The 13,458-nt window shown below is 44.2% G+C and overlaps 1 protein-coding gene across 1 annotated transcript in view; it reads left to right on the forward strand.

Moving 5' to 3' along the window:
• The window catches only part of LOC126088270 (thrombospondin type-1 domain-containing protein 4-like), a 182,874-nt gene that overhangs the window by 78,981 nt on the left and 90,435 nt on the right, over positions 1–13,458 (forward strand). Inside the window, exon 3 of the mRNA XM_049906401.1 lies at positions 8,466–8,532. Coding sequence (XP_049762358.1) covers positions 8,466–8,532 — 67 coding nt within the window. The remainder of the gene's footprint in view (positions 1–8,465; positions 8,533–13,458) is intronic.

The raw sequence follows: 13,458 nt of genomic DNA on the forward strand, positions 1-13,458 counted from the left end.
AAGTATTGGTTCTAAATAAAATGTCACCGCCAACTGCTCTTTTCTATTTATTTTAGAAACCACTACCAGTTTGGTCCCCAAGACCTTTATCCAGCGATATATGGCAGGCGTCTTGAGAGAGTACTGAACAATCAGTCTCTCCCAGTTTCCATTCACAGTTCTCCTACATGCATTGCGGGATCAGTACTCCTGGAAGAGAGAATATTGCGGAGAAATGGCTTAGCCACGGTTCAGGCGATTATTGTTAGTAAATATCTTTCACCATCCAGGGGAGAACTGTTCTGAAACTTCCGGACCGACTAAAACTGTGTGACGGACCAACATTCGAACCGAGAACCATGCCTTTCGTCTTAGCGACCCATGTATTCAGGTACGACTCACAACTCGCGGATTTGCTTCCGGGAGTACGTGTCTCCTGCTTTCCGGCCGTCTCTTAAGTTATTCGGCATACAATTCGGGACAATAACTTCTCGAAAAGAGGACACTGTGCAGCAACGACTTGCCCACAGTTTAGGGCACTGTGCCGCAATAATTCATTCTGAAAATTTTTCAGTGCTCATAGCGGTTGCAATCAGTATGAAAGTCGAGATGATTCATCACCATGCCGTCGCCCTACCCGTCAAACTGGTGTTCGCCAAGGAAGGTACAAAGCCACGTGGCGGCGCCTTGGCAGTTCTCCAAGGCGCACGCATGACGTCACACCAGGCTGCGTGAAATTGTCCGCGTGGCTTGGCTTCCGTCCTGGACCGTGCGTCACACCAGCCATTCTGTTTCCAGGCGAGACTCCAGTACAGAAGGGATCGCGACACTTCTTTTCCGCCCTCCTCTGTGTAGTACAATATGTAACTTCACACTTTGGCATAAATGTTATCTCCCGTCGACATGAAACAGCACCGCCCACAAGTAGCCACTGTGATAAAGGCTGCTTCTCAGAGCTGACCAAACGTTGATTGCATTGTTACATCCAGTAGATACCCATACACGCAAAATTACACTGACGTAACCAAAGATACGGGAGACCTTCTAATATCGTGTCGGATCTCCTTTCCACCGGCGGAAGGGAGGAGCACGACGTGGCATGGACTCACCAAGTCGGGGAAGTCCCCTGTAGAAATACTGAGCCAACTTCTATAGCCGTCCTTATTTGCAAAAGTGTTGCTGGTGCGCCGGCCGAAGTGGCCGTGCGGTTTTAGGCGCTACAGTCTGGAACCGAGCGACCGCTCCGGCCGCAGGTTCGAATCCTGCCTCGGGGATGGATGTGTGTGATATCCTTAGGTTGGTCAGGTTTAATTAGTTCTAAGTTCTAGGCGACTGATGACCTCAGAAGTTAAGTCACGTAGTGCTCAGAGCCATTTGAACCATTTGTTGCTGGTGCAGGATTTTGTGCACGGACTGACTCTCGATTATGTCCCATAAATCTTCGATGGTATTCATGTCGGGCGATCTGCATTGCCAGATCATTCACTCGAACTGTACAGAATGTTCTTCAAACCACTAGCAAACAACTGTGGACCGGTGACATGGCGTATTGTCATTGTTGTTTGGGAACATGAAGTTCAAGAACGACTACAAATGGTCTCCTGGTAGCCCAGAATAACCATTCCTAATCAATTATTGGCTCATTTAAACCAGAAGACCCAATCCACTCGACGTAAGAACAGCGCACACCATTGCGGAGTCACTACCAGCTTGCACAGTGCCTTGTTGACAGATTTGGTCCGTGGCTTCGTGGAATCTGCGCCACACTCGAACGCTGTCATCAGACCTTACCACCCAAAATCGGGACTTATCTCACCAGGCCACCGTTTTCCAGTCCTCTAGGGTCCAACCGACATGGTAACGACCTTAGGAGAGGCGCTGCAGGCGACATCGTACTGTTAGAGTTGCATCGGTCGTCTGTTGCCATAGCCTATTAACGCCAAATTTCGACCCACTGTCCTAACGGATACGTTCGTCGTACGTCCCACATTGAGTTCTGCAGTTATTTCCCGCTGTGTTGGTTCACTGTTAGCACTGACAACTCTACCCAAACGCCACTGTTTTTCGGTCATTAAATGTAGGCCGTCAGCCACTGCACTGCCCGCGGCGAGAGGTAGGGCCTGAAATTTTGTATTCTCGGTACTTTCTTGACGATGAGGATCTCGGAATATTGAATTCTCTAACTATTTCCGAAATGGAAAGTCCCATGCTTATAGCTCCAACTACCATTCCTCTTTGTGCCTGTTAATTCCTGTAGTGCGGTCATAATCATGTTCAAATGGTTCAAATGGCTTTGAGCACTATGGGACTTAACATCTGTGGTCATCAGTCCCCTAGAACTTAGAACTACTTAAACCTAACTAACCTAAGAACATCATACACATCCATGCCCGAGGCAGGATTCGAACCTGCGACCGTAGCAGTCGCGCGGTTCCGGACTGAGCGCCTAGAACCGCTAGACCACCGCGGCCGGCTCCATAATCATGTCGGAAACCCTTTCATGTGGATCACATGAGCGCAAACGACAGCTCCGATATGCATCGCCCTTTTACGCTTTTTGTACGCGATACTCCCGCCCTCTATATACGCGCAGATCGCTGCTACATGACTTTTGTCACCTCAGTATATTTTACATAAATGTTCTGCAGCTATGAAAGTCTTTATTCGTATACTACTCATGATACGTCTCCACAAGCTGGAATTCGGTGATTTCAGGAAAGTTTGCCGGCCGCGGTGGCCGTGCGTTTCTGGCGCTGCAGTCCGGAACCGCGGGACTGCTACGGTCGCAGGTTCGAATCCCGCCTCGGGCATGGGTGTGTGTGATGTCCTTAGGTTAGTTAGGTTTAATTAGTTCTAAGTCCTAGGGGACTTATGACCTAAGCTGTTGAGTCCCATAGTGCTCAGAGCCATTTGAACAATTTTTTCAGGAAAGTTTCCGACTGACATTGGAGCATTACGGGCGGTATCCTACGATTTTCTGCATACCTACAGAATTTGGTCAGAGGCAATAAACAGCTTCCTAAAGCATTTCTCAAACCAGGAAAAAGTCAGTTTTACAGATGTTGAGATTTCCAAGCGCCTGAAAGTGCTGAATCCGCTCGGCCTACATGACGTAAGCTACACACGTAAAGCAGTTCTACTACATCGTCCATGTTTCAGTCCCATTTGCACATTTCTTTAATACATGACGTGTCTCGGCCTTCTTTGATTGTATTGAGATCTAAAAACAAAATGAAACTAAATACACACATCAAAGAAGTTCTGTATCACCCCAGTTCCCAGAACTCCTCAAGATAGAAGTTGGCTGTTGATGTTATATCACAGACACAGTCCTTTTGACTGTTCAGAGATGAGACTAAACCCACCCAAAGACGTAAACAACCACGCATGAACAGCGCCAATTCGAAGGAGTGGGTCCGACAGCCGATCTGTTCCAGTCATTCCACCAGGAAGGAGGTACACGGCTGGTGTTGTCTGTCGTTCAACCATGCCTAGACGGCCAGTACCGAGGTTCGACCGCGTCCGCATTGTTACTTTGTGCCAGGAAGAGCTCTCAGCAAGGGAAGTGATAGGCGTGTCGTAGTGAACCAAGGCGATGTTGTTCGGACATGGAGGAGATACAGAGAGACAGAAACTGTCGATTACATGCCTCGCTCATGCCGCCCAATGGCTACTACTGCAATGGATGACCGCTGCCTACGGACTATGGTTCAGAGGAACGCTGGCAGCAGCATCACCATGTTGAATAATCCTTTCGTGCAGCCACAGGACGTCGTGTTACGACTCAGACTGTGCGCAGTCGGCTGCATGACGCGCAACTTCACTCCCGATGTCCATGACGAGGTCCATCCGTTGCAACCACGGCACCATGTACCGCGGTAGAGATGGACCCAGCAACATGCCGAATGGAACACAGGATTGGCATCACGTTCTCTTCACTGATGAGTGTCACGTACGCCTTCAACCAGACAATCGTCGGAAACGTGTTCGGACGCAACCTGGTCAGGTTGAACGCCTTAGACACTTTGTCCAGCGAGTTCAGCAAGGTGGAGGTTCCCTGCTGTTTTGGGGTGGCATTATATGAGGCCGACGTACGCCGGAACGGCCGTAACGGCTACGATACGTGAACGCCATCCTCCCACCGATAATGCAACCATATCGGCAGCATGTTTGCGAGGCATTCGTCTTCTTGGAGCACAGAAATCTGGACCACCACCTCTGAAGGTCTCGCTGTATGGTGGTACGACACGAAATGTGTGGTTTTCATCTGTATTCCAGTTTTCTGTACAAGTTACGGAACTCTCGGAACCAAGATGATGCAAAACTTTTTTTAATGTGTGTATGTACTGACTGTTACTCTACAAAAAGTAGAAAATCACTGTATATGAATGTAGAATTTACCTACGTAGTTCTGTCCGCGACCCATCGTGTTCATGGCAGAACCACCCATCAGAATAGCATGATGTGAAACTGTGATCCATGTTTTAAATTGGTAACTGATGAAAGGATGGGGTATGTAGGAATAGGAGAAGGGGAGAGGAGAAAATTGGAGAAGGGGGAACTGGGAGAGGGAAAGGAATTGAGGGAGGGGAGTCGGAGAGATGACAAGAGCCATACGGATTTACATTTCGTAAAACTTCATAGTAACTTTCGTGAAAAGAGATAGTTATACGCTAAAAATAAAAAGTAAAATTATGTAAAATACTATAGTTGTGATATTAAGAGTATAAAAATGGTTCAAATGACTCTGAGCACTATGGGACTTAACATCTGAGGTCATCAGCCCCCTAGAACTTAGAACTACTTAAACCTAACTAACCTAAGGACATCACACACATGCCCGAGGCAGGAGTCGAACCTGCGACCGTAGCAGTCCCGCGGTTCCGGACTGAGCGCCTAGAATCGCTAGACCTGACTTTAAAAAGACGAGGAAGCGTATCGCATTACACTCGGCAAATAATTATAGTAACATGTAAAATTAAAAAAGTAGAATTATTTACGAATTAACGCTAGAACATTAAGCCTGTGAAACGATGGGGGGAGGGATGCAGTGACCACAACGGATTTACTTTCTGTAAAATTCTGCAGTATCTTACATAAAAAGAGAAAGTTTTAGGCTAAAATTATAAAACGTATATAACGATGTGTAAACTATAAAAGGCGTTTTAGACGTGGATCTCAGTTTCGTACCACTCACTGATGTGTGGTTGTGATACAGATGGGTTGTTGACGCAACTACATAGGTAAATTCCACACTTACTTGCAATGATTTCCTACGTCTTTATAAAAGTAGACAGTACATATTTCGTTTACATTTGTTTTTAGATCTGAAGATGATTCAGGGGTACCGAAGCTAGTGACGTATTAAAAGAATCTTTATGTGGAACTAAAAATACAAATAAAATTAATTTTATTTTAAATATCGACACAATTGCTGATCGCTTGGGACAAATACGACGGCTTTAGTGAAAGTTACACATTTTTAGGTCAGGCTAAGAAACTGGTCTTGCTATATTGTAGTGTCTGTGTTGTTAAGAGAAACGATGCAATGTACCTTCGGATATGCATGCGTGTCTGAAGGAACAGGCAAAGCGGCGACTACAGTCGTTATGAAAAACATGAAATGTATTCGCAGTGGCGAATGCAAACAACCATCAGCTGTATAAGGGAATGAAAACAATGAAAATTTGTGCCGGAAGGGGACTCGAACCCATATTTCCCGCTTTACGCGAGCGGTCGCCTTAAACTTTCTTTTCTTTCTTTTTCATCCACAATCTTTTAGAAAACAAATGGTGAAAAAAATTCGAAAAGAGGTGAATGACAACCTGCTACCTTTGTACTTCCTTTTTCCCATCGATTAGGCAACTTTATGTTTGTCCTGCACAATTAGCTCCTTGTGGGAAGAAGAAACGTCAGCACTACGTTCATAATGAAAAAATAAATAAAAATGTCACTCATCTGCGGCTGTTTACGATTTTTTATTACAGTGGTGACTACACGTTCGGAACATACAATCCTAACGAACAGTTGCCGACAGCACCTAGTTTATGTATGGGTCCTATGATACATGAGTCAATGAGTGGAAGTACTTATTTGGTTAAAAAAAGGCCTAAAGACGACTAATACGTAGCACTGAAATCTCAATAATCAATATTTATAAAATACGGCTGTGGTGTTCCACATCCATTACATTGAGTCCTGAAAAAAAAAAGCCTTGTAGCACTTCGTCTTGAGGCCACAAGTGGCCCATCGAAACCATTCGACCGCCATGTCATCCTAAGCTGAGGGTGCGGATAGGAGAGGCGTGTTGTTAGCACACCCCTCTCTCGTTCGTAATTATGGTTTTCTTTGACCGGAGCCGCTACTATTCGGTCGAGTAGCTCCTCAATTGGCATCACGAGGCTGAGTGCCCCCAGAAAAATGGCAACATTGCATCGCGGCCTGGATGGTCACCTATCCAAGTGCCGGCCACGCCCTACAGCGCTAAACTTCGGTGATCTGACGGGAACCGGTGTATCTACTGCGGCAAGGTCGGTGCCTACACCAGAAAAAAATATTGTATATTTTTCTAAGCCATAGAACCAGTTGTGAGACTTAATGCCTGAGAAAAGAAATTAGAAATGAAAGAAATGAAAAAGTGGCCTTCAGTACTTTTGTTTAACAACACAGCGTTTGCAAAATTAAGCTTCTGGTGTGCCTTAAATGGTATAAACATAAAATCATTGTTTATCAGCAGTCGACGTACAGCAATGAGGCTCATACATTACACCAAAAAATCATTCCAAATGTAGAGTGGTTCAGTTATCAGGTACTTGTTGGGAATGACTGGGAACAACAGGAAAAAAATATAAGAGACTGGAGTGGAAGGCCTCATCATGACTGTAATGGCACTGAAGTGAGGAGGACGTGTTCCTCGAGCGATTAGATGGCAGATATAAAAAAGAAGTAATTTGCTGAATCAAATGAAAATCATAGTACAATACTCCAAATACTAGTAAGCGCCGAGCAAGGTTGTAAGAGATGCGAAAGACCCACCGTAGTAAAATACCCATGAGGTTGCTACGAAAGGAAAGAGCGCAATACGTATGTAGGCGAAACCTAGTTGGAATACAAAATCTGAACGAAGGCAAAATGAGGCAGCAAAGGGAGCAATGCTAGAAGCATGCAGTGATCTCGAATAATTCTAAGTTCTAAGAAAAGACCGAGCTGAGGAGCTAACGTATGGTGAGCATGTGATACTAGAGAGCATGCTAGAGAAATACGAATGTGTATCGCTGCAGTTCGCAAAGACGTCTGAAGGAAGTCAGATTGTGGCCGCAACTGCTGCTGACGCTGCTATTGATGATGACGTTTATTGTTGCATTTCGCTTTTTAGTGTAACATAATAGTAGTGGAAAGGAGATTTTCTTCGCCCTGAATGAGTCAGTCGCCATGTGAGGCAATAACTTAATTCATCACTAACTGCACTGTTTCTCATTTAGTTATCAGTATTAAGTTTGCCAAGTGAAACACTTCACCAAGCCCTGAGGAGAAGCATACAGGTGTACGACCTGATAGTAGAGCTAACAGTTTAAAATATGGATACATGCAGGCTGAAGCGAAAATGAAAATTTGCGCCAAAAACCAGGACTTCTGTTCACGAGGCAGATACACTAACCACTACGCCACCATGGCATACCAGCTCCGCACGACTGCATGGGCTATCTTAACACGCCTCCCTCCCCAATCAGAATTCCCAGTCACGCCTCAGCCCACTTTCATATTTCCCCCTTGAACTTGAACCTCACTGCTGAGGCTTTGCAAATTTATTGAGACAGCACTTCAGCATCGAACGAAACGAGGGATCCTGCCTGAATTTTGACTGAGGAGCTAGGCGTGCTTTGCTAAAGTAGTCAGTGCAGTTCAATGAAGCCACTGTGTCAGGTTGGGGTAGAGATTACAGCATCTGCTTAGTGAGCAATGGACCCGGGTTCGAATCCCAGCTTTGCTACAAATTTTCATTTGTCGCTTCACACTGCGTATACACATCATAGACGTTGGAGATTTTAAGAGTTGGCTGGAACATATAGTTTCATTTGCCCTTTAATAGATATAGGTTCTGTAGCTTCACAAAGAATCTGACAGCGCTTGGTGACGACTTCCTTCGCAATGGTATTAAATGGTAATTTGTCTCGAAATGAAATGTGTGTAACACTTTGTAAGCACAACCGCCGAGCGCTACTGGAATGTGTACGTGCAGCTGTCTAATGTGCCGGCCGCGGTGGTCTAGCGGTTCTGGCGCTGCAGTCCAGAACCGCAGGACTGCTACGGTCGCAGGTTCGAATCCTGCCTCGGGCATGGGTGTGTGTGATGTCAATATGTTAGTTAGGTTTAAGTAGTTCTAAGTTCTAGGGGACTTATGACCTAAGATGTTGAGTCCCATAGTGCTCAGTGCCATTTGAACCATTTGAAGCCAGCTGTCTAAAGTGACATGTGTCTGTTTTCAGGTTGCTGATGGCGGCCAGTGTGCTGATGGTCTCCTATGGCAAGACTGCCAGCAAGTATCCGCTGCAGGTAAGTTCAGTCAGTTTTCAGTAGCCGTAAGCGTATTATCTTGTATGTATTGTCCCTCTGAGTGAAATTATTCACTGTTTAATTAAGGAGATACAAGAGGATGGTTCAACTTGAAACTATGTTTTAGACCCGCAAGTTAGGTATATATACCGGGTGTCCCAAGAGAAATGGTCAGTATTCTCCGGATATGACAAGAGCGATCATTCGAAGCAAAAATATTTGAATTAAAAACAGCCTTGGTTGCAGCATATTCTTTTACTAACAAAGCATTTCGCCTTCGCGGGGCATCTTAAGATCATCTTAAAATTTTCGCTTTACGACTTATTAAAAATAATAAAGCGTCTCTGTGGTAGACGGAATCACGCGTCGAATCAGATGGATCCGCCGAGACATTCGCCTTTTCCAACATTTTAAGAACCATAAAAAGGCTCTATTCTAGGTTGAAACACGCGAGTTCATTTATTCGAGCAGTGTTTCAGTCTAGCACAGAGTCGCTGTATTATTTTTAATTTGTTGTAAAAGGAAAATTTTAAGATAATTTGAAGATGCCCCACGAAGGCAAAAATGTAAGTTCATGCGGATGAGTAGGAAGATCAAACCTGTGATGTTAGGACACATTATTACCAGAATCCTGCTTGACACAGTCATGTCTTTTAAATATCTGGGAGTAACGTTACAAAGCGATATGAAATGGAACGAGCATGTGAGAACCTGTGGTAGGGGAAGGCGAATGGTCGACTCTGGTTTATAGAGAAAATTTTAGGAAACAGTATTCACCGGTAAAGTGAATGTGCCACATAGCTCTAAGAGAACGACGATGTGTAATGATTTCCACTCACAGAACAACTTTTCAGATTGCAATGTACTGCATAATGGAAATTCAAACAATGAATGTATTTTTTATTGTTCACTCATTGTATATGCTGTTTTCTGTATTTTAGATCTGAGGACGGTTCGTCATTGGGAGGAAACCGGTAATCAATAAAGAAAATTTGCGATACTGACGTAGGATTTTTATCTGCACGTGTTTCAGCTATTGTCGGTTACGTTGGGGAATTTGATTTCGCAACAGTTCGGAAAAGCATCGTACCAACTTCGAAGAAAACAATAAAGGAATTCGACAAGGCACACAAGAGCGGCTTTTTTCCGCCCTATTTTGATTCGTGGAACAGTGGTGTGCTCATTATTACGGAAAGCGCAGCAACTCACAAAAGAAAGAGGCCAGTACTCCTGAATCGAATGTCTGGTGTTACATTTTGTAAAGAGAGGAATGGATTGTCATAACATGTCTCACTGCTATCAGTCACATGATGATGCAACAAACTAAACGGGAGGTTTTGCAGAATTACGGAAATTACATCTTCAAATGTATGAGAATCCTGTGATAAATAAAAACTCTGTGCCTCAGATTTTTAAGGGGGTGGGGGGGGGGTGGTGTCAAGTGCCCCTCTGTCGCCCTACGCTCCAACCATTCCTCCGCGGCACACCAACCTGGCACCCCCCCACCCCCACCCCACCCCCTCCAACGAACGTCTACGATCGTAAGAATTTCCAGTGAACATCTACAAGTCAATCACTACCCTGCGACCTTACGGTGTATAGTGGATGGTACTTCTGGTACCACTGACTGAAACCCCTTTCCCTGTTCCATTCGCGAATGGCGCATGGGAAGAACGATTGTATTAGTTTTTGTTTCTCGAGTTTTTTCATCTCACAGAGATACAATAAAAATAGTCAAATATACATAGTGATCGCTAAAGTAATAGTTCTCCCATTGGCCAGAAGTCGTAAATCTACAGTTCGGTAGAGTCTATTCTAACCATTGCTACAAAGTGAGAGAACTTCGTAATAAATAAAAAGCGTGTTGCGGCAGCCTATGTACTGGACATACGTCCACTGAGCAGGTAGAAAGCAACTGTTTGAATGTTGCGACAGTCACGAAGACTCTCGACTTGCGCCGATATGAATCGATTAGAACTGGGGAGCAAATGATACTGCTACAGGGTCAGACGGTAGCACTTGCCCATTATGTTAAATCTTATGGTGGGGGCGTTGGGGGTGTGGGTGGGGCTGTATGATTGAAGCGGTACTTTCTGGCACCTAGAATTCCGAAAATCCGAAAATAAAGATCCCCGGCTCCCCTCATCCTTCTGTACTGGCGGGCGCACCTCTAGTGACATTTATGGTAAATTGGGCACTACATAGGGGTGTCCGAATATTCAGGCTTCGTCTCCTAATACGATGTTGGTGACATATTTAGCATGTGGTCAGTCAAATGTTTGAGTATTTCCTCACATAAATTGACAAGAGCTTGTTTTTGTCGAGCTGTACGGAATCGGTAGGCACGGAAAAGTCGAACACACTGCGGTCAACAGTACACCTAATACTGCGCCATTCTCACAGTGACTCATTTACCGACCGGCTGCAACCTCTACTTTACAGCAACCGATTTTGCTAGGTCCTCACGAAGTTTAAAGATGGCGGAAGCACGACCATGAAATTCCAAACCTCTACCAAAAATTGCACGAAGTGATTGGAGGCAGCGCCGTTGTGTTAGACGCTTACGAAAGTCGTAAAAGATCATCCAGTGGAAACCTCTTCGTGAAGCTGTCTTTTCAGACCTTTTCAAACTGTTGCTGTAACCAACCACCCCTCCAATACCGGAACCCCCTCCTTTAACAATAATAAATGACAAGTTTTGAAGCATGTTTTACGTTACTTTTATGTTAGTTCCGAATAGGGCCATCTGACGGGTGCTTGCAGAATCTGAAAAGTTGATGCTGTATCACTTTAAGGATGTTAAATACAATCAAGTTTTACTTCTTGTGAACTGATAAATGTGGTACTACTAATGAAAATGTGACGATTGTTGTATGTCATTCTCCATATGACATGTTCTTGCAATAGAATAATGGGATGTAACGGTGTGATTTTGTGCACCACCATCGCCTGAAGTCGCAGGATACCATTTACCTACCTTCACATTGAAATCTTATCCCTACGTCGCACATTCACTTGTGATTTCATAGGAGACCATGGGACTGGGTTTCAGTGCCTTGAAACATCCCCGTTGATATGGAATCTGGCGCAAAAGTGGACAAAGGCAATCAGACTAACTATGTTTTTGATTTCGTAGTGACAAGGAACTTTTTATAACGAAGCGCAATAACTAAAAGCGGGGTTTAACACAAGATAAACCAAGAAGAAACCAAAATCATAATCGCTACAACAAAGCTCACGTAATTACTCGCTGTTTGTGCCTAACCTAATAGGTTAATTCGTGCAGTGCAAATATTTTGCACTCTGTGTACTATAACACATAATAAAAATAAAAATCTGAGCTAGTGTACTAGCAATAGGTAGAAGTTCTCGTCGTTGCAACCACATACCTCAAGTGTCATCTGCAAAATTGAAAACTGAAAAATTAATTTAAAAATAGGAAACTCCCGTCATTGCTGGAGGCAGTTTATTCTCTCTTCTTGAAATGGAATTCTTAAATGATCGTATGCGAAGATTTGAAAAAAGATCAGAAATAATGAAAAGTAAGTTCGTAAGGACAGCAAATTACAAAACTCCGCCCAACAGGTCATGATAGCCCAACGGTACCAACCGGCCGCCGTGTCATCCTCAGCCAATAGTGATCATTGGATGCGGATATGGAGAGGCATGTGCTCAGCACACTGCTCTCCCGGCCGCATATCAGCTTACGATATCGGAGCCGCTACTTCTCGATCAAATAGCTCCTCGGTTTGCCTCACAAGGGCTGAGTGCACCCCACTTGCCATCAGCGCTCGGCTGACCGCATTGTCACCCATACAACTGCTAGCCCTGCCCGACAGCGCTTAACTTTAGTGATCTGACGGAAACCGGTCTTACCACAGCGGCAAGGCCGTTGACAATAGCAAATTATACTTAATACGTATTGTTCAGAAAATGAATACAAAACCACATGTTTCACATACAAGTGTCCTTTAACGTACCGCATGACTTTAAATGACCAGATTTAGATAAAAGGCAATATCCCTAAATTCGTATTAACGCCCATGATAAAAATTAATGAGTGAAAAAGCAGTCATACAATCAACTTCAAGCCCAGATAACTGAACATAAGTAGGACGTTAATTTCGAAGTGTTTCACGCAAACTGTAAAAGGGAATAAAAAACAAAGAGCAAAAAACCCAGACGGAAATAGAACCCAGGTCTCTGGCACGGCATACGGCCACGGTGACCACACAGTCACGGAGGTGGAACAAACAAAAGTAGGGATGTATCTTTTCGTCTGCTGATTATTCGGTCGTCGCCTACCGATTCTGCCTGCCAAGTATTTCTGTTGGCTGGCTTAGTTTCATCGACTTGCGTTAGACGTGCCTTGCAGTTCCCATCAAAAGATGAGGTTCTCTGGAAGGCAGGTAAGAGATACGATTCTTTGACACAGACAAGTGCTTATCAATGGGTGCATGAATACATGAAGCGAAAGATGTATCACAGTAAATGACATTCTTGGCATAAATAAATCCAAAAGAAACGTACAACAATCATAATTTTGTCATTAGTTATGGATTAGGTGTTTCACACAAAAAGGAAAAAAAAAATAAGCCTCTCACACACATAGGTATCTCTTACCTATTGAGGAATAAAAATGATTTAGTAGTACAGGTAACAGTAATCGTCAGTGTGTGCGGGTGACGTCCACCTGTTATTTTATTCGCTGTATGCCTTGAAATAATGCAAATAACCTGACGTACAACTCAAGAGCGTTTCACTTATTGCTGCCGTTTATTCGTAGCTGAATACGACAGAGCAGCTAATACTCTTAGTGCTAAATTGTGGGATAGCAGACAACTTTCCGGGGCATTTCTCGTATATCTGTAACGAGGAATCGGTTCCGAGATAACTCAATACCGAGTTTCTAAGGCCGGAACGGCT

This window comes from Schistocerca cancellata, chromosome 6 (genome assembly GCF_023864275.1).
Source record: "Schistocerca cancellata isolate TAMUIC-IGC-003103 chromosome 6, iqSchCanc2.1, whole genome shotgun sequence".
NCBI classification, from domain to species: Eukaryota; Metazoa; Arthropoda; class Insecta; order Orthoptera; family Acrididae; genus Schistocerca; species Schistocerca cancellata.